The sequence below is a fragment of the Cheilinus undulatus genome, linkage group 1 (genome assembly GCF_018320785.1).
Source record: "Cheilinus undulatus linkage group 1, ASM1832078v1, whole genome shotgun sequence".
NCBI lineage: Eukaryota > Metazoa > Chordata > Actinopteri > Labriformes > Labridae > Cheilinus > Cheilinus undulatus.
Genome location: NC_054865.1, coordinates 1,575,211 through 1,597,164, shown reverse-complemented (window position 1 = coordinate 1,597,164; position 21,954 = coordinate 1,575,211). Strand labels below are relative to the sequence as shown.

Sequence of the window (21,954 nt, the reverse complement as noted above, 5' to 3'; positions counted from 1 at the left end):
TTAACAGCATTGGTAATTACCAAAATCATTTTTATGTTTCTGCAATGGTTAATACACCAATATGTAGAAGCTCTTTAACCCAAATGATATTTTCAATGCTAAAATAGAATTATTATTGTTATCCATGAATTTTCAAATTTACTGATTTACAAAAAACTGAAAAAATAGTAAAGCACATTAATATTTCTTGATTAATGTCAAATTCTAGTTATTTACTGTCATTCCTGAACAGAAAAATGAGTTTTAGTGGTTGAATGTTATGCTTGACTCATTTCTGACCTCTCAGAGAAGCCCAGTGAGCCGGCTCAAATTTGGGTGAATTCAGTTTGAAATTCCTCATTCCTGTTTAAAATGGTAAAATGTTCCTGTTTTAGTTTTTAGTTTTAAACTAGTTTTGAAAGATTTCTAAAATTTTTATGTTTTCTCGTTTTTATGACAGGTGGTCTAATAAGTTTGTTAAGCACAGTATATATGCATTTAATTTATTTTTGAGGCATAGTTTTTCTTCATTTATGAGCAGTATTTTCACAGTGGTTTAACTGAATTGACTTGCATTTATTTCGCAGCGCTGGACTATACCATTTGGACATTTTTAAGGGAGGAGCAGAGGCCCCCCAGTATTTATTTTACTCTATTTGATACAAATTTCAGTCTGTTAACTGATTCATTTTGTTGCTTTTGATTCAATAATGACACTAACTACTAAGAAAAAATAAATAAAAACTCACTTTTCATTGCAGGCTCCTCAAGGGCCCCTCCCTACTGTGGGCCCAGGTAACCAGTACCACCCCCGCCCCCCTGCACGCCCCTGGCTGCTCTAACTGCTAATGGTGTGAGCCAAGGTCTTGCTCGTCGTATTCCTTGCTAGTTAAAGCCTGAATATTGCAGTGAGGCTGCAGAAATCCCACACAGAATGTTCCAGAGTCTGACACTCGTAATGCAGGGAAGCATATGAGTTTACAGCGTTTCTCTAGGAAGCACAGCTAACGTTTGCACAGCCTAACACGGGACAGACTGGTCGTTAATGCACCAACTCTCTCTTATTAAATTTCCTATAACCTAGCTACTATAAGCCTTGGTTATTCTATTAAATCTTACTGGATGTTAGCTAATCTAACGTTGATTATGTAAGGCCTCTCACATTAAAAAAATCAGTTAAGATTTTAAAAATCTGTTGGAGTGTCAGGCTCACGTGGGTTTGAAGCTCTAATTTCCTCTCTAGATCAGTGGTGAATCAGGCTCATTGTGTGCAAACACCTGCAAATGCAAGTCCTTTAAGAACAGGGGTGTCAAACTCAGATTGAGTCTGGGGCCAGATTTGCTCCAATGAGACGTCCTGAGGGCCGGACTTTTTAGGCCAGGAGTGTCTCATAGCGGATTCTGAATTTAGGCCTGACCTGAGAGCCTAACAAGGTCAACATTTAAACATAAAATGTAAACCTCATTAGTAAAATATGAAAAAAAAAAATAACGCTCATAATAAATTATTTTGAGATGAAAAAAGTCAAACTAATATGTTTAAAGGTTCAAAGTCTGAGATAAAAATTCAAACTTATTAGTTCAAAAGGTTCAAACATGAAATCTGGTGTTGTTGTTGTTTTTGTCTTAATCAACTCCCTACATCTATAAAAACAACTCCAAAAACTACCGAGACTGAAAAATCTTCTCAGGAATGACTTTATGATTCATCCATTTTTCAGAAATTCAGCAGTCAGCCCTTACTAGCAAATATGATGCATGTTTAACACGCATTTATCCGTCCATTCTTGAGAAAAACTGCCCTTTTCTGGGGCAGTTTTCCTTTTTAGGCATTTTGTGAGAGCAATTTACCTGCCTGGGTTTTTTCACTTCCTGCACAGCATATTTAACCCGACAGATCTATCTGGGAAAGCTTCAATAGCAAACGTTCGATAAAAGGCAGAGGCTTTGAAAAAAACTCGGAGTGGGATTGGATGAACGTTCTGTCTGTCACATCTCTGTCGGCCAATCAGAACAACAAAACACGTGACATAGCTGCTATCAAGCTGCGCGTGCGCAGCTACTGAATAACGTGAAACATGGCGACTGTAGACATGTCAGTACACGACTTTGAAAAGAAAACAACTCACTGCTGTTCTTTGTTCTTTTAATGAAGAAATGTCGTCAAGTCCTGATAAAACTGGCGCTTTAGCAGCATCCACGCTAATCTCTTCCACCACAACTGCACCAGCTCTTGCTGCTGCTTGTTTACGTCACGACTCTGCTGCGCCTGAAAGTACCAAGAGGGTCTGGCTGCAGACCTCGACAAAACCTCTACACTGGGGCGTGCGGTAGCAGACCCCGACACCTACGCTATTAAAACCCGAGTGGTTCAGTTAAGTTATTAAAACCTGAGTGGCTAGATTTAGGGTAATCCAGTGGGCAAGCGGCTAGAGCAGAAAATTCAGCTCGGGCAATGTACGTCATGCCCCAGTGCAGAGGTCCGCCCCAGTGTGCAGGTCTGCGGCTGAATGCCCCAGCGTAGAGCTTTGCTCGATGTCTGCAGCCAGATACGTCTCGAAAGTACTGCCCCTCGTCGCTGATTGGTCCTGTCACTTTCTAACCGGGCCCAAACGGTTCAGCTGGGAGCTTAACAAGATGGATTCGCCAGTGAAAAACAAGGAAACGGGCGTATCCATCTGCTTTGTAAGGTTACAGCATATTAGCATCAAACCCAGACTACATAACAGCCATTCAGCTAAAATATCTCAACCTCCTGATAGAGAAAAATCTCACTCTTAGAGCCCGAAAATCTGTATATTTGAAAGAAAAGAAAATATTTAAACAAAAAATATGCTATTAAACAATTTTTAAAAAGTTTATTTGAAAGTTTGGCCCCCAAGGTGCCTGTATAGGAAAAAGCGAAAAAGCTGGCCGTTGTACAAATGTATTTGATGACCCCTGTTTTAAACCATCAAGTTCATACGTCTACTGGAGGAAATCTGCAGACCTCATCCTGCTGGGTCATACCAGTTATAACAGAAAGATCTGTTGGCCAGACACAACTGTACCATGGGCCATATTTGGCCCCTGGGCCTTGAGTTTGACACCCCTGTTTAAGAATATCAGCCTCAAACTGAGACGCAGAGTGTAAATGACGCTCATTCATGGAAACAATGAGCTCCACCTAGTTTGGAGCAAATTGCACATTTTGTAGATCCTAAAAAGTTGCCAACTGTTTGAGAACAGAAAACTGCGGCAGGACGAATCAGCAGAATCTTCACAGACACTGAGTGTAAAGCTCCACATCAACATCATAGATCTGGTTTATAAAGGCGCCTCATTGGTCGTGTAATTGTCTTTCTGTATTTCTAAACTATCGATCAAACTGTGCTTTAAAACCTGTGCAACAAAGTTTGAGCTTTTATTTCCAAAGCCGATTAGAAAATCAGCAACGGCCCACATCTGATCTTCTGCCATGAACAGACGTCGTTTCTTTAAAGAACTCTGAGATTCTGTCAAGAGTCTCTAATTTTGGCTTCCAGGATGAGGACGCTGCAGGAAGCAGTTAAAATGGTCGGCACAGAAAGCTCCGTTAAGCTCCCTAGAAACGCCACTTGTTGCTAAATAAATCCTTCATCAGAGGCTTAAAGGAGCTTCCTGGTGTGCAGACCGTTTTTACTGGTTAGGTTGGGGATGTGTGTGACTGAATTAGACGGACTACTAGAATCAGGATGGAGAATATGCAGGATGGGTGCTCATATCCTGTTTTCAGAAGAGAAATCTGCCGTCCGAACATCTCTCATCATTAAATATGTTCATATTAGAGAAATATCCTGATAATTCCTGATGTGGGTTTAGTCTCCGGTCACCAGACGGCTCTGCTGCGTTTTCAGCCTGAGGTAGAGGAATCTTTCAACAGTGAAGAGGAGCTGATCAAACGGAGCAACAGTCTGAAGATCACTCCACGCCTCACCAAGGCTGACAGAGATCCCAGGATTAAAGCTTGGATAAGAATCTAGTAAAGGTCCAATGATATCGGTACGTTTGAGACCACAGCAGCAGGAGTGGACACCACATACTGGATCGGTCTTTTAATTACAAACTCCTTCAGGCCGTCTAAACATGGGTGATCTTTCAGAGCCCAAACTTAACTGCTGTATTTGCTCACATCTGGACGTGGCTCTTTGTCGTTGCTTGCAGCAGCTGTTGGTTAAAAATCTGAATGAAGGTCCGAGTTTTTTAAAGCTTCAGCGTCGGGTTACACCAGCTATGCACAACTCAAACTGGGCATGTGCTATATTTCAAATACACACAGGGCTGCTGAATTAGACTTTTAAAGACCATTTTAAGACTAAATCAAAGTCAAATGTTTTATAGCAGCGTTCATCAAGTACATTTGCACAAGGGCCAGATTTAGTCTCAACAGAAACTCTTGGGGCCGGACTTTCAAATCCACAAAAATTAAATGAACATTTTGGTCTGTTTGAAATATTATTACAGTAGTGTTTGTATTTTCCTTTTAACTACAGGACATTTTCAGTCATCACCAGTGAGATCTATCCCTATTATCTAGAATGCAGCACGCCTGACAACAGGATTGGCCGGACTGCTGAAAATCCAAGAGAGTGGGCCCTCCCTAATTGTCATTTAGCACCAATATTAACTCATTTTTGACACTTTTAACCCCTTTTTGATTTTTTTGCCTCTTTAACCCAATTTTTGGATGATTTTAACCCCTTTTAAACCACTTTTCCTGCATGTTTTATCCCCTTTGTGCCACTCTTTTATCCATTTTTGACACTTTTCTTCTATTTTTGACACTTTTTAACACCCTTGATTACATTTTTTTCAACAACTTTTGCTATTTTAAAACCATTTTTCCACTTTTAACCCATTGTTGATACTTTTTGCCCATTTTGCCTAATTAACCCAATTTTAACCCCCTTTAAACCCTTTTTCCTGCATGTTTTATCCCCTTTATGCCACCCTATTATCAATTTTTGCCACTTTTCTTCATTTTTTGCAATTTTTTAACCCCTTTTCTTTACTTTCTTGCACTATTTTTTGTCATTTGTAACCAATTTTTGATACCTTTTGCCCCTTTGTTCCTCCTTTACCATTTTTGACACATTTTAACCTCTTTTCACAACTTTTTTCTGCCAATTTTTGCAACACTTCTACCAACCTTAACCATTTTTTTAAATATCGACTAATTTTGACAGTAAATTTCTGTAAAAACAGATCAAATGTAAGTCATTCTAAAACTATTTTAATTTTAATTGTTTGTGGGGTGGATTTAACAGCTGCAGACATTTACAGCAAAAGTATAAATCTTCTTCTCCTCCTTTTCTGAATTAATGATCTTTTGGGGGCTGGACAGGATGCTTGGGGGGCCCAATGTGGCCCCTGGGCCGCCAGTTGATGATCAGTGTTTTATAGTGTTGGTGCATCTTTGATTTTGTAGATGTAATTATTTCCTAAATTAATAGCATGACTTTATCCAAAGAAACTGTCACTGATAGTCCTCCGGACCAGAATAATATTTCCCCTTTTCTAAATCCAGCTGTCTGTGACTTGACAAGCTGAATCCCAGTAAACTACATCAGACAGCTCGGGTCGAGTGGCCACGGCTCGTTTCAGAGTGCTGTGACATTTGACCGCTGACTGCAGCCGTAGTGTGCATGTGCGTTTTCAGAAACTGCTGTTTTCCCTGTTTACACGGAGACAGGGGCGTTTTGAAAAACTTCCACTCTGGAGCCTGTTTCCAAATTGTTCCATTTTCCGGCACCAAAACGGCGTTGTCGTGTAAACGGACAGACGCCACAAAAGTTTTGCGTTTTCACCTGAAAACGCTGTTGTGTAAAACAAGGCCTAAAGAAGTATTTGTTTTGTCTGATTTAATCTGGCACGTTGCTGCTCATCGGGTGGTTAAGGCTTCTTTAACGCTGAGTATTTATTCCTGATACAGACACAGGCTGTCCCACACTGTTAGGTCTGTTTGTTTGGTTGAGCAGCACTAGCAGGGATGTCAGGGGGATTCAGGTACTACGTGGACACACAGGAACACTGTCAGGCCTCATAAATGTTTAAAATTAAAGGTTTTACCCTGCAAAATGAGGGTATGGAAGTCTACCAGCTGATCAGGCTGCAGAGAAACACACCAATGAACTTCAGCTTCTCTCTGTCCCTGCTGGTCTCTGCTGTTCATGCACTGTTCCCAGGTCAGATTTAAAAACCCGGTTTTAGATGAATAAATAATCCAGATGTCTCTATACCGGGGTTTGGTTGTATTAATGTTACTAAAACGGCCCTCGGGACGTCTCATTGGAGTAAATCCGGTCCAGTGTGTGCATTTGGAGGATTATAATGTTAAAACCAGTGATAACAGTCTGTATGAGGGCGGTCTGCCATGTTTCTAGCATCAGTTAAGATTTGAGCTCATCTAGTGTAGAGTCAGCCTTCCTAGTCTCCACTGAGGGTTTCTGATATAACTTTAGACTGAATTTATGCATAGCTGGGGCAGCAGGACACGGTTCTTTCTGAAACCATCCCCATTAAAATCCGCCTGCATGGTTTTAAAGGAGTGTGGTATCAAAGGTACGGTATCATGGACCATTCTGACATCCTTGATCACATTCAGATCCAGAAACACTCTCCACGTTTTCATCCTGTCTTTGTGTCCGCTCTGCCAACATCATTCCAACCTCAGAGCTCTTCAGAGGAAACTCAGAGCCAAATCCAGTCCCTTTGTTACATTCAGACTCTTCATGGTCATTGTGATCCAGACCGCCGGCGAGTGCAACGCTGGCAGCAGATTTAAAATAAAAAATGAGAAGAGTCTGAAACATGGGTTTGTAAGGCCTTGGACTGAGTGGAAGCCATGTTTGTCCAGAATAATCCGTCTCACAGCGCCCACTGATCCTCCCCCGCTGTCCGGGGAGCGATGATGCTCTCCTTCGCCTGCAGGAGGCGCTCCAGACACGGCGAGATGATCTTGAAGGGTGGCGGCCCCCTGCTGATGCGAGGAGGAGCAGAGGGGAGGCGCCGTGGAGGATCAGGGTGGAGGTCTGAAGTTGAGGAGACGGCGCTGTCCTGGGTGGGCAGAGGTGAGGAGGGGGAGGCGGCGACCCGGGGGGGCGTGGGCTCAGGTGTTTTCAGGGAGCAGATAGGAGACGTGTGGAGCCATTTGAGACGAGTGGAGGAGTGAGAGTCCACGTCAGAGAGGGGAGGAGGAGAGGCACAGCTGTGAGGAGGCTGGAGAGGAGACACAAAATATACAAAACTTTACTGACAAGAACAGTACAGGTTACTGCTTTTAATATTGGAGAAAACAATCCAGCCCCGCTATGAAGTCTTCTATTACCCAGAAGTCTCTGCTGGTCTTAACGGTGGTGATTTGTTGGCTCATTTGTTTTGGCTTCCTAACGGCTCCTCAACTATTCTACTATGCTTTTTAGGAAATTAAACAAATATAGAATATAGTTTCAGCCATGACTGATGCTGATTTAACTGATATGATCGATACAAGTTTACTGGACCACAACATCGTCTATAAAAAGAAAAGCATTCATCCCCTTTATTATTTCCCCATTATCCTTTTATTAAATTTATAAAACATCATGGCCAATATCATTTGGCTTTTTCAAGTCCAGCCACAAATCCTCTGTTTGATTGATGTCTGGACTTTGACTCAGCTCCAAGAACATTCCCTTTGTTGTCCTTGAACCATTTCTCTGTAGCTTTCTCTGGATGCTTCAGCTCATTGTTCTCCTGCAGACTGAATAAGATTGTCCTCCGGGATTTATTTTACCATCTACCTTTACAAACCTTCTAGGGTCGGCTGCTGACAAGCATCCCCACAGCATGATGCTGCTGAGAAGCATCCCCACAGCATGATGCTGCTGAGAAGCATTCCCACAGCATGATGCTGCTGACAAGTATCCCCACAGCATGATGCTGCTGAGAAGCATCCCCACAGCATGATGCTGCTGAGAAGCATCCCCACAGCATGATGCTGCTGAGAAGCATCCCCACAGCATGATGCTGCTGAGAAGCATCCCCACAGCATGATGCTGCTGACAAGTATCCCCACAGCATGATGCTGCTGAGAAGCATCCCCACAGTATGATGCTGCTGAGAAGCATCCCCACAACATGATGCTGCTGAGAAGCATCCCCATAGCACGATGCTGCTGAGAAGCATCCCCACAGCATGATGCTGCTGAGAAGCATCCCCACAACATGATGCTACCACCAGCGTGCTCCACAGTGGGGATGGTGTGTTTGTGGTGATGTCAGTGTTTGGCGTCTTGTCTGATGGTCTAAAGCTCCATTCTGGTCTCATCAGACCAAAGAACTTTCTTCCTCTTGACCATGGAGTCTCCCACAGTCCTTCTGGTGAACTCTAGTCCAGATTGAATCTGAGTTTTCTTCATCAGTGTCTTTCTCTTTGCCACTCTCCCATAAAGCTCTGACTGGTGAAGAACCAGGCCAACAGTTGTTGTCTGCAGAGTCTCTCCATCTCAGCTGCTGAAGCTTGGAGCTCCTTCAGAGTAGTCATAGGGTGCTTTCACATTAGGCCCAGTTGTTTCAAACTGCGCCGCAGCGCGATTCCTCCCCCTCCCCCTTCCCCCCGGCTTGCTTTCACACTAGCAATATTGAACCGTGCCCGGGTGCACTTGCGTATCTACTCGGTCTGAAACAGCAGGTGGCGGTATGCACATAGCTGGTTTACAACCCCTGCAAAGGAGGAGAATGAAGAAGAAGCTACCATGGCAACCACTGGGGTCATGACCTGAGCGAAGACTGTGTTTGTTTCGACCCGGTAAAAAGTCCATCCTGCAGCCGTGGATGATTAAAATCACTTTTAGGATGCCAGCAACTTCACTCTTCGTATCTGCACATCTACTACAGCTCAGAGGATTAAATGGGCTTGCGCTGCACAGATGGTTTTTGAGGTGACAGGAGACTTTTATTGCCTTTGCACCTCCTCTCACTGACTCACACTTGTGTTCATCCGTAAGGTGAGTCACAACAGACCGTTTATTGACTGGATTCTGATGATTTCCGCTTTTTATAGAGGAAAAATGTGAACAAACTGCCACGCTGTGGAAAGTCTTCATGGTGTAATGGTAGCCAGGAGTACTGATGAACCAGTGACTGGACCTTCCAGACACAGGTGTCTTTCTACTACAATCACTGAGACACATTCACTGACCTCAGCTGATCCCCATTTCACTAACTGTGAGGCTGCTAGCACCAACTGTCTGGGCCTCTGCTGGATTAAGTCAGTCACCTTAAAAGGGTGAATGTTCATGCAGTCATTTATTTTATGTTACAGATTTTCTTTCAGTTGACTTTGCTCTGCAGAAATCTGTTTTCACTTTGGCATTAAAGAGGTTTTTATTTTGTAAATTCATTTGTCAAAAAGCCAAATTTATATTGTCCATGGTTGATTTATGAAACTAATAAAAGAGGGTGAAGACTGTTTAAAGGGACTGTAACTCCCAGCTGGTCTGTCTATAAGGCTGGAAAAGAGAAAGGAAGGAGCTCAGAGAGGCTAATAACACGGTCCATCGGCAACTAAAGCAAGTCTGACCAACATTTATTACAAACCTAAACATTTCCCATCGCTCATATAAGAAACTTAAACACGTTTTATTATTGCCTGTTTTCATCCAGCTCCCTTCTTAGTAAATCAGTTTGAGTTTTTATTTCTTTAGACAGCAGATGAACTGGTTGTATGTAACTGTTAGCTCAGAGTGTTAGCCATGCTAGGACCTGCACTAAAGAAAACTGAAACTAAATCCTTAACTGAGGTGTTTGACCCCGACGATGACTCGGTTTTTAACCTCTTTACTTCACTGACACAGCCTTACTGAGCGCTGGTTATTTAGAGAGAGGAGGGTGAGCTAGTCTGAGCTAAGATAACCCTCCCAGTAAATGACGGAGCATTGGTCAGTCCATGAACATGACTAACAACCAGCTGTTTATCCCTGTTTCCTGTCTGGCTCATCTCATCATCACTAGATGATTATCTTGTCCTCTGACTTTTTATCTTGTTCCCACAGCATACTGTTCTCTCAGATGTCACCAAGGAAGCAGCAGACAGCTGAACATAGCATGTGATGTTTTATTTACATTCACCTGATAGTCATTTTACCATGCAGACCTTGAATGCATCATAGCTGTTTGTAAGGGTGGGTTAAAAACAGCTGATTCCCCACTTATTCTTTTAAATCTACAGATAATGTGCTTGTATGTCTAGAAGATTCAGTTGTTGTCCTGTGAACTAAATATTATTATCATAATAAAACCAGGTAAACCAAGAAAACAGTCTTATTTCCCTGAATCCTGATCTATTTATGGAACCTATTTCTACATTTTCTGCACCTACAGTATTTTTAAATTGTCTGTCCTATTGTTCATCAGGCACATTTGAACGGGGATTCTTCCAGCTGTAGCTCTACACTGCTAGCCTGTTCTTCTGTAGTTCTCTATGACAGTCCCAGACGGCTAAAATATTAAATATTAACATAAGGAAGACTGGGATTAAAGTCACGGACACATGGCCACGCAGTAAAGACCGTACCTTAACATGATCTTGATTTTTAGTCATAATGGGGTCAAACAGCATTTATTTATGGAGCGTTCAAGTTGGCGAGGACTCGCTCCATCCTGCTGAAAACAAAGAGGAGAGGAGCTGCAGGCTGAGATCACTTCAAGCAGCCTGCATTTAAATGAACGCACAGAAACAGATGATTAAACTGTTTAAATCTTTTATAATAACCATGGATATTTTAAAGATTCACCGCTGTTTCTGTCTTGGCAGGTAAACCTGGTGTAGAGAGGCTTGCTAAGAACTCAGTAACAATAAAAAGCAGACCAATGTCAGCTGTAGCAGTTAAAACACCAGGGGTGCGTCCGAAAAGTCCATCTTGCTTAGGAAGGTTCCTAACTGAGTGAAACGACCCGGAAGTATTTTAGTGTCGGCCACGATAAAGGCCGTTCAAATTCTCCAAGTGAAAAGGAAAGGAGCTTCATTATTTCCTTTATTATCTCCTTTAGCCTAGGAAACACTGGAGCATCCTTTACCAAAGGAGGCATGAAAAGATGTCCCACAATGCTTTGTAAACTTCATTTAAAGTGACGCACCTGTTGACCGCTCATCAGAACAGGTGAATAACGTGACTGTAACTTTACTAGCCCTGATTTAAACCGTAAGATTCAGTCAAACGTATAATCCATGAGATAAACGGAAGGCAGTAGGGATGAACAGAGGAATATTACAGACCTGAAAACTTTATCATTCATCTTATGATCACCATTTCATTTCTTCTCATTTCCACTTCATTCAAACAGTAAAGCGACCAGTCAGTGTTTTAAACTATGTGTTTTGCTATTTTGAAATATTAAAGTAAATGTGATAAACCTTTGATAATCACAACCAACCAAAGCGATGAATTCGGCATGTTGTGAATACAGGCTGTATCTATCATCATAATTACGCAGGGAAGATGCGGTTTCTAGAGCTTTTCACATGACGAGCTGAAAGAAAAACAGAACCAGAGTAGACTCTATAGAAAAATTAACAGAGACGAAAGAATTAAAGAAACAAATGGATAGGTAGGGAATAAAGCAAAACAATTCGTTGTGAAATTAAAGGACTTGAACATTATTCATCTAGTCGTATTGACTTAGCAGAAAGTTCAGATTAAGAGAAAAGTTTCTGCTGTTCTGGACGTTCACAGTCACAGTTCCTCTTCCTGAAGAGACTTTAGGATATAAAAGTCTTAATGAGATCATATCTCTGACGTTTCAGCGTTTCATTCACAGCACACAACAGAGAACGCACTGAGCGGTGGATGCCAATTTTGTAGTCCATCAACGTTAAATTGTAGTTTTACACAAAAAAGTTTGAGTTTGTCGGGGGGCAGGGGTTTAGTGTGGGTCTGTATAAACAATGGGAGCTAGCTGAGCCGTTAGCCTGGCAGTAGCATTGGTATAGCGCCAGTTTAATCAGAACTGAACCAAATTTCTTTGTTAAAACTAGAGCAGAGAGCGCCACTGTGAGCTCCTCCTGGTGGAGAACAGGTTTCTGCTCCTTTCCTGACCGGCTGCGGCGTTTAATCCACATCATAATCCACCTCCTAAACTACGGCAGCGTTTACTGGTAGGTCTGCTGCAGAGCTGTGCATGTGTGCTCCTACATCATGTTTTGTTGCTCTGATTGGCCGGTGATGAATGTGATGGACAGAATGTTGGTCCAATCAGATGTTTTTTTAAGTTCTGCCGTTAGATCACTGTGAAATATCAGCGCATGGATGTATGACACGGTCTATCTGGTGTGTCAGGTTAGCAGATAAATCTAGAGGCCAGTCAGGGTTCTATATAAAGAGCTGGTTCATATTTTTGACCAGCAGGATCCACCACCACGTTTCGGTCCCTGTTCACAGCTGATCTGAGCCGATGAGGAGGATGTGTGTCCTGCAGGAGATCAGGTTATTGTTATAAATCTTCCTGCTAATCCCAGCTGCAGACTCAGAGGGTTTCCTTTACTTATTCTCCAGGTCGGCAGTCTGGTTGACTCTGATTCATGATGTGCTTTTGGAGCTCTGAAGAACTGACTCACGTTGGCGCTCCAGTGCTGTTTGTGCTGGACTCTCCGGTCCGTGTGGCTCAGATGTAACGTGTGTTTGGATCAGATTGGTCTGCACCGTACTGAAACAACCCAACAGGAACACATGGACCTTCACACCCTCGTTTTATTACAGAGAGAGACTGTCTGCAGGTAAACGTCTATAGAGTGTATTTATGTTGTCTCCTTAAACAGGATGAACATTTACACCGTTCTGGGAGGATGAAGTCAGCAGCTTTGCTTTGTTGTTTGTGGCTTTTTTGTCATTTCTGGATAAATGATTCCTGAGTGTATTTACTCATCTGTGAGTGGACACATTCTTGTGTTTGAGGCCGCTCTGGTTTTCCCCTCTTTATTAACCTCCACTCTTCTTATGAAACGCCGGCCGTCTCCAGTAAAAACACTTTAAACCCTTCAGAGGATTCAGTTACATAACAGCTCCATGTCTTCACTGAGTACACGGGGAATATGCTGCAGCACTCCATCTTTGTTTTACCCTTTTATAACTCCTGTTTTTATGTTTTTATTTGTCTGTCTTTATAGAAATAAACTCCTCCATGAGCCCATGCCAGCACACGGACTGTAGCGTCGCACATTTACAGTATCATCAGATAAAGGCGAGGGATTGACCTTGAGTTTCTTGGCTGCGGGGCTGTCGTCGGTCTGCGTCCCGTTCAGTTTGATGTGAGGAAACCAGCTCTGGAGCATTTCTTCTATTTTCAGTAAAATGCTGAGGAATCGTCCGCTGTAGAAGAGAGAACAGAGTCCATGAAATCACTGAAATACTTTTATCAATGCTTCAGGCAGCTGTCACGCTCCTTACAGAAATACTTCAGAAATAAAAGACCATTTAGGCTGTTAAATGTTGATAAAGTTTGACCACTAATTTCTCTGAAATTTAGCTGTTTAGTTCCTTCAGACGTGTCTTTAGTCAGACCAACGACCTCAAACATAAAACTGTTTACTGACACTCAGAGAGGTCGAAGGGCGGCTGAATGTTCTGAGATTTAAGAAGCAGAAACCAGACAGAGACCGCTTAGAACAGGGGTGTCAAACTCAAGGCCTGGGGGCCAAATCCGGCCCATTGTGCAGTTATACCGGCCCACCAGATCATAAGATATTTTTATTAGAACTGGCCCACCAGTATGAGCTCTGCAGATTTCCTCCAGTATAAAATGTAAACTTAACCTTGATGGTTTATAACATCCTTGTTGAGTCATAAAAATTAGAAAAAGTAAACAGTAAAAATAATTTGATGAAAAGTCAGGAACGTGGGAGAAATGAGTGTTTTCTCTAAATTTTCAATTTTGCATCTCAGACTTATGACTTAAAGTTAGTGTTTTTACTTTTTATTTCATATTTTAACCCTTACTTTTTATAAGTTTGACTTTTTCTCTGATATTTTTACCTTTTAGATTCATAATTTTAAATCCTATTTTGACCTTTAAAACTCATGATTTCGACTTTTATCTCAGTTTTTTGGCTTTTTAAAATCATGATTTTGACTTTCATGTTTTGACCTTTTTCAACCCCTTACTTTGACTTTAAGCTCATTTTTTTACCTTAAAAACTCATGATTTTTCATTTTATTTTATATTTTGACATTTGAAACTCATGATTTCGATGTTTACCTCATATTTTGACTGTTAAAAATCATGATTTTAAATTTTATCTCACTTTTTGACTTTTAAAATTCATGGTTTCAGTATCTATTTCATGTTTTGCCCTTTAAAAACATTATTTTGACTGTAAATATCATGTTTTTACCTTTAAAACTTAGAAGTTTGACTTTTTATCTCAGATTTTGAGTTTTTAACTTATCATGTTCACCTTTTAATCGCAAAATCATTTACCATCAGTACCAAGTTTTTACCTCCTATAATTCATTTCTGGTGAAAACAGTGTTGACATTTTATGGTTAAATATGGACCCAGTTAGGCCCTCAGGTTAGTCCCTAGTTCAGAATCCGGCCCCTGCTGTGAGTCTGACACCCCCGGCTCAGAACGAGGAGAATTAGCAAACAAAGATTTATGGAGAAGGACAAGTTTGTTCTTCCAACTCCAGCCCTTATTTAGAAGATCTTTGATCTATAGGGGGCGCTACACACACCAGCAAAGACAGAGAAGAAGCTCTTACACATAAAGTCTGTCCACAAAGTCCAAGAATCACTCCTAAAGCATCACCATCACAGGAAAGTGTCAAAGCAGGAGGAGAGGAGAGGAGAGCCTGACTGCTCTTACAGATGTTCCAGATGTGACGAGGGTTTGCTATAAAAACTACAATTTACCATTAATGGACTACAAAATGCACACCTATGGCCCGGTGTGACCTCTGTGTTTGGTGCAGCCGAGGAAAGGTGAAAACCTCTGAGATGAAAATAAGGTTTTATAACACGACTGAGCAGCTGGAAGACCACAGTCAGTACCAGTCAGTGAGTGAAATTTAAGCCCTCATTCTTTGACCTGTCATTGGTCAGCTACAGTGAACGACCATCATCCTCCACCGTCCCAGTGGAGCCAGGACTGACTGGGACAGACATCAGTGGAGTTGACTTTATTTCTCATTCTCTCTGGTGAAAAAGCTGCAAACAGATAAAAGCACTCTGACTCTATCTCACAAACAGCATCACCAGCAAACACAGCTAGCAGATAAATGAGAACAAATATTCAGCTCGATGTCCACAGGTAGGCCTACCTGTCGAGAAAGGCACATTAAAACTCATTCCTGCTGTTGCCATGGGGATTTGAGATTCTGTCTGACAGTTTGAGAGGAAAAATCCCCCAAAGTTGAGGATTCTGCTCCTGGTTCTGCTCTCACTGTGCAGTAAAGGTTGTTACAGTTAAAACAGGTTGATTTGGTTATCTGACACTAAAATAAAAAAAGCTTTTATATAAATTTAGCTAAGATAACCTTTATGTGAGTTTATGAAAACCAAAGTCAAACGGATGAGGGCCACATGTCCTCGGTGTTATTTCTGATACGAGCGGACTCACAGAAACGTCCTGACTGAAGACTTTACACAACACTTTTTTAAGGTCCTGAGTTTAATTCAGATGTCAATTTTAATAAATAAATGAGAGGTTAAAGCTTGTCTTTTTGGATTTAAAATAGTACGATGTTTACATTCTTTTACATTCTCACCACAGACCAGGATCTCATAAAACTGAACTAAGCCAATCTTTACAACATTAAAGCTAGACTCACAAACCAGAACGTAAAACTAAAATATCCTCGGTGCTGTCGTATCAAACGTCAGAAATCCCTCCAACGGTCAGGAGCAGCTGGTCGGCCCATGGTCAACACGCCAAACGACGCTCAATCAGGCTGAGCGCCGGCGTGATTTCTGAGCGGGTCATACGGCCTTGACAGCTCACAACTCCCATGATTCTCAGCTGCCTTTTGTTATTGTTTAGATTGAGAGCCCCCTGGTGGCTGAATTTATGTACAGCGGGTTTAAAGATGCAGAAGGACTCTAAAAATGGTTATTTTGACTTATACTTTGATTTTAACAGGATTGAATGTTATTAAAAATCACAATTTCTATATCACTAATGTAAAAATGATGATGGAGTATAAACTTGATTATTCCAATCGGTTATTCCAAAAAAGTTGGGACACTGTGTAAAAAGTGAATAAAAACACAATTTCATGATTGTCAAATCTCATAAATCCATATTGTAGATCAGGGGTTTTCAAAGTGTGTGAGAGTGAGCCTCCCCTAAGAAGAACTGATTCATTCGGTGGACCCCCACCCACAAAACATTTTTAACATTCATATATTTTGGATATTTGGGTTTGCAAATGTCCTTAAACGTCTGCTTTTCCCTCTTATTCAGTTAAAATGCCATTAAATACCCCTTTTTCATATTCTTTTCCATTTTTGCCCTTTTACACATTTTTTTGCCACTTTTTGCCCGTTTAAACTTCCCTTTGCCATTATATACCACTTGTTTCCTCTTTTTTGCCCATTTTTGCCACTCTTGACTGCTTTTTGCCCATTTAAGTCACTTTCCACTCATTTTTTGTCACTTCTCACACATTTTTGCTACTTTCTGACCATTTTTTCAACTTTTTCTCCCCCTTTTCACCCTTTTTTTGCTGCTCTTTGACCATTTTTGCCACCTTTAACCCATTTTTATTGCTACTTCCAGCTGTTTTTGCTTCTTTTCACCTCTTAGATTGTGGCTTTTGCAAAGGTATTTTCAGTCATTTGGCTCTTTGGTTGAGTAACACTGCTCTATTGTCCCTATAGCAACTATAAGGCTATCCATTTTGCTCCATGCACAGCAGAGGTTAGCAAAGCAAATCACCTTTTGTCAGGTTTATGGTTCTGCGCCTCCCATGAAGCTCTGTGGCGCCCCCCAGGGGAGGCCCGCCAACCACTGATTTAGAACTTATCAGATGTTGAACTGAGATATTTTACCACTTCAGGAAAAATATTAGCTAACAACAAACAGCTGAAAGAGTTAGTGATACCAATGAAAAACAGCTGAAGGAGCATTTTAACACTAGTTTTAACACAGGGTCTCTCAGAAGTGAAGATGGGCAGAGATTCACCAAGCTGTGAAAAACATGAGACTTTGAATCTCCTCCACCTACAGTCCATAATATCATCAACAGATTCAGAGAATCTGGAGAAATCTCTGAGAGCAAGGGACAAGGCTGAAGGGGCCCTCAGGGGCCACTGCATTAAAAACAGACATGATGCTGTGGTGAAATCACTGCATGGGCTCAGGAACATTCCAGAAATCATCGTCTGTCAACACAGTTGGCCGTGCCATCCACCAATGACAGTTAAAGCTGATCATGGAGAGAAGAAGCCATATGTGACCAGGATCCAGAAACACCACCGTCTTCTCTGGACCAAAGCTCATTTAACATGGACTGAGGAAACATGGAAAACTGTTCTGTGGTCAGAGGAAACATGGAAAACTGTTCTGTGGTCAGAGGAAACATGGAAAACTGTTCTGTGGTCAGAGGAAACATGGAAAACTGTTCTGTGGTCAGAGGAAACATGGAAAACTTCTGTGGTCAGAGGAAACATGGAAAACTGTTCTGCGGTCAGATGAAAACTATTCTGTGGTCAGAGGAAAACTGTTCTGTGGTCAGAGGAAAACTGTTCTGTGGTCAGAGGAAAACTGTTCTGCGGTCAGATGTATTTTTTGTTCATTTTCATTAATGTGTTGCTGCCATCAAATTCAAAATAAGCTAAAATTTTTCCTGAAATGGTGAAATGTCTCGGTTTAACAGCTGATCTGTTGTTTCAGATTTACTGTGAATCAAATATGGCTTTATGAGATTTGACAACCATTAACTTCTGATTCTAATTACATTTTTACACAGTGACCCAACTCTTTGTACATCACACCTCCTCTTTATTGTGATTCCAATAAAATTTTGATTTTTCAGACTCAGTACTTGTGACTGAAGATAAAATGTTCTTCTAAGTTTTGGAACTCTTTGATATTAACATTTATAGAAACTGGAATATGGATGTATCCAACATTTAGAGCTGTGAGGTCATTCATTTCTTCAGTGACATCGAGGAGGTCTCACTGCACATTAACACCCCCCCCCCCCGCCCCTTCTCTGATCAGATGGCGTTGCGATGTCTCGCCAATGGCCGTTACATAATCCTCATAAAGCCTCTGCAGACTCATCGACGAGTCGCTGCATCTGATTGGTGGACGACATGAAACGGCACAAAGACTGAATAAATAAAAAGGCCTGAGTGTGTGTGTGTGTGTGTGTGCATTCCTCCATGTCTGTGTGATGCTATCTGATCACACATACGAGGCTCACATGACGTGGAGGCGAGTGGAGCATGTTCAGCTCCACATGAGAAATGTGACCGCAGCACACACACATGTACACACACAGCCCACACGTGGCAGCAGCGGGGGGGGCGGCCCTCCTTCCATTCACAAGCTATAAATAGAACAGTAAGCCCTGGAGCGCCGCAGAGGCCCCGCCCACCGCTCACAGCCACACATACACACTGTACTGTAATCCAGCCAAGTTTTATCAACCAAAAACGCCGCTACACTCCAGTCACCAGGAAGATGAACATTTACTGTTTTACTGATAACCAATGTCAGAGTGATTCTTTAAACATTTAAAGAATTTATCATTTATTATTTCTATTTAACTTTAATTGATCCTATTGATCAGGGACCAATCACTGTCAGCCATTTTTATATAAAATGTGATTGGTAGACCAAAATCAGAGCAATAAAGGAAACAAGTATGAGAACACACTCAGCTACATTAAATAACTGATTATTTTATATTGAAAAGAAAGAAAAATAATCAAGTTTTTCACTAAAACCTACATTTCTTTTCTATGCCCTCACATGTAAATTAGGACAGTCAAAAGAATAAATGTTTCATTAGTGATTCATCTCAGAATTTCTGCAGTTAAACCTGATTAATTGCATCCTTTTATTTCATTTAAAAGTCACTTTTTTCTCAAAAAAGTTCCACCAGTGCCGCCATCTGGGTGTACTGCGGCTGTACACACCAGGAGCCTGTAGAGAGCGCTGCACAGCGCCATGAAGCCCTGAGTCGCTCATTGGAATCCTGTTTATTTCCCTTTAAATGGAGCCACTGGTAAGGAACACACATTTGTGGGATGAGCAGCAGAGCTGAGGATGTTGGCTCCACCCATCTTAAACTGCTTATTCTGCTGTTTCTACCAACTCTTGTTTCTGTGACAGTTCTGGTCAGCATGAGTCCAGAATCTGCCTACAGCAGCTGGATCGTAGGGTAAAGGAGGAGATGTGGAGAATGTTATGCTGATTTCTCAGTTTGGTCAGGTGACATGCTCTAGAAGAGTCCTGATTGGTCCAAACCTCCTCATGTGAGAATTCTGGAGGCCACTGTTCTCTTAGGAATCTGTAGGAATTCTGTAGTCTTCCCCACATCTGTGCCTGTCAACAATCCTGTCTCTGAGCTCTGCAGCTCCTTTGACCTTTGACCCTTGGTTTCTGCTCTGATATCATTGTCAGCTGTGAGGTCTTCTATAGAGAGGGGCAGAGCCTTAGAATCATGTCCAATCAGGTTGATTTAGGACAGGTGGACTCCAGTGAAGGTGTAGAAACATCTCAGCAGAGACCAGAGAAACCTGAGCCACGTTTACTAAAGGCTCTGAGTGCTGATGTCTGCGTGAGATTATAGTTTTTAAATAAATGTGTAAAAATATCTAAAACTCAGTTTTCCCCTTTGTCATGATGGGTGCTGAGTGTAGATCAGAGATTTTTTTACACTGTAGCTTCGAGCTGATGAAAGGAAGGAGGTCTGAATCCTCTCTGTAAACACGGCTGACCTGGAGCCTCTTTTGGACTAGGGCTGGGCAATTCATCCAAAATTAGACTCAATCTCATTATGGCCCTCTGCTCTTTTAAAATCCCATTAGGTGCAATATTTCATCAACCTGAAATGTGAGTCAAAATACCAGTATAAAACTTTTTCATGCAGCCGAGATGTTAAGCATTACATATCATACAATCATCCAAGTGCCATTTTCTAAGAACAGTCTACAACATGGGTGTCAAACTCAAGGCCTGGGGGCCAAAACCGGCCCGTGGTACAGTTCTACCTGGCCCTCAGGATCCGATCATATTTTTATTCTAACTGGCCCACCAGTATGAGGTCTGCAGATTTCCTCCACTTTAAAAATGTAAATTTAACATTCAAGGTTCCAAATATCCTTGTTAAGTCATAAAAATGGAAAAACTAAAGAGTAAAAATTTATCGGATAAAAAGTCAGGAATGTGGTGGGGGGAAAATTTGTGTTTTTATTTAAGACTCTCAATATTGCATCTGAGATTTACGACTTAAACTGATAATTTTGAATTTTTATTTCATATCTTAACCTTTTTAATTCATAATTTAAACTTTTATCAAACATTTTGACCTTTTGGAGTCACAATTTTAAATTTTAGGTCATATCTTGACCTTTTTGACTAAATTTTTCTAATTTCATTGCATGTTTTGACCTTCCAATTCCTAACTTTGACTTTTAATCTCATATTTTTACCTGTTTGACTCAAAAACTATGATTTCAACTCATATTTTGACCTTTTAAACTCATTAATTTAACTTTCTATCTGATATATTTACATATAAAAACATTAATTTAACTTTCTATCTGATATATTTACATATAAAAACATTAATTTAACTTTCTATCTGATATATTTACATATAAAAACATTAATTTAACTTTCTATCTGATATATTTACATATAAAAACATTAATTTAACTTTGTATCTGATATAATTACATAAAAAAAATTATTTTGTATCTGATATATTTACATATAAAAACACTATTTTAAATTTTAATTATGTGTTTTTACCTTTTGATCTCATTCATTTAATTTTTTTTATCACAGAGTTTGAGCTCTTAAACTTAGCATTTTGACTTTTTTTTTTTCGAAAGGTTTTCTTGTCCAAAATGTATCTCTGGTGAAAATAAGTTGACAGTTTATGGTTAAATCTGGACACTGTTAGGCCCTCAGGTTAGACCTAAATCCAGAATCCGGCCCCTGCTGTGGTTGAGTTTGACACCTCTGGTCTACAAAAACCCTACTTTGTCATTTTTCTATGTTTTTCTTATTAAATATGAGAACGATGTAAAAAATTATCACTCCCTTCAATACAACAACTCACATTCAATTTACAATGAGTCAGAATAATCAGTTAGATATTTTCCAAAATTGTTCAGCCTTAGTTTAATCCAGTATTATGTTACAATATACAGAGATTTATTGCTTGTTTGTTGGAATATACTGCATTTAAAATGGAGAACTTAAGAAATATAGCATATCACATTGCATTCGCTATATTGGGAAAATTAATGGAAGTTAGATTATTTTTCCAAATCATTCGGCCCTACTTTGGACTGATGTTTTTCCTAATATTGAGATTATGTTTTAATATGCAATGATTTTTTAAGTTCCTCATCTTCTGTATTTTAGTAAAACATCATTCTACATACTGACTAACATAATAGACAGATCAAACATAAACTGCTGTTTCAATATAGCCCACATGTTTTGTAGATCTGCTTTAATCACACACTGATTGGTTGAAGTTACAGGCTTTTATAATCAGTCGTCATGACGACAGAACAACGCTCTGACAAACAAGTGTGGAGTAAACATGAAAGTCATGATAAAAACTAATCTGAGGCTTTATCAGAGATGATCCAGACTCACTCTAGTAGACTGGGATTCTGACACACGTACAGGATTACAGAAATATTCTATCACCTTCAGGGATCTGAAACTGGATTAACTGTTCAGACCAGGTTTATGAGCACCTGTTGGATGCAGGTCTGGGTTTAATGCTCAT

At 40.7% G+C, this 21,954-nt stretch overlaps 1 protein-coding gene across 1 annotated transcript in view; it reads right to left on the bottom strand.

Annotated features, from left to right (window-relative positions):
• Positions 1–5,241: 5,241 nt before the first annotated feature.
• LOC121510282 (circadian-associated transcriptional repressor-like) overlaps positions 5,242–21,954 on the bottom strand; it is a 45,678-nt gene continuing 28,965 nt past the window's right edge. The window contains exons 5-6 of the mRNA XM_041788293.1: positions 13,228–13,342; positions 5,242–7,215 (exon numbers count right to left, since the gene is read on the bottom strand). Coding sequence (XP_041644227.1) covers positions 6,865–7,215; positions 13,228–13,342 — 466 coding nt within the window. The 3' untranslated portion in view covers positions 5,242–6,864. The remainder of the gene's footprint in view (positions 7,216–13,227; positions 13,343–21,954) is intronic.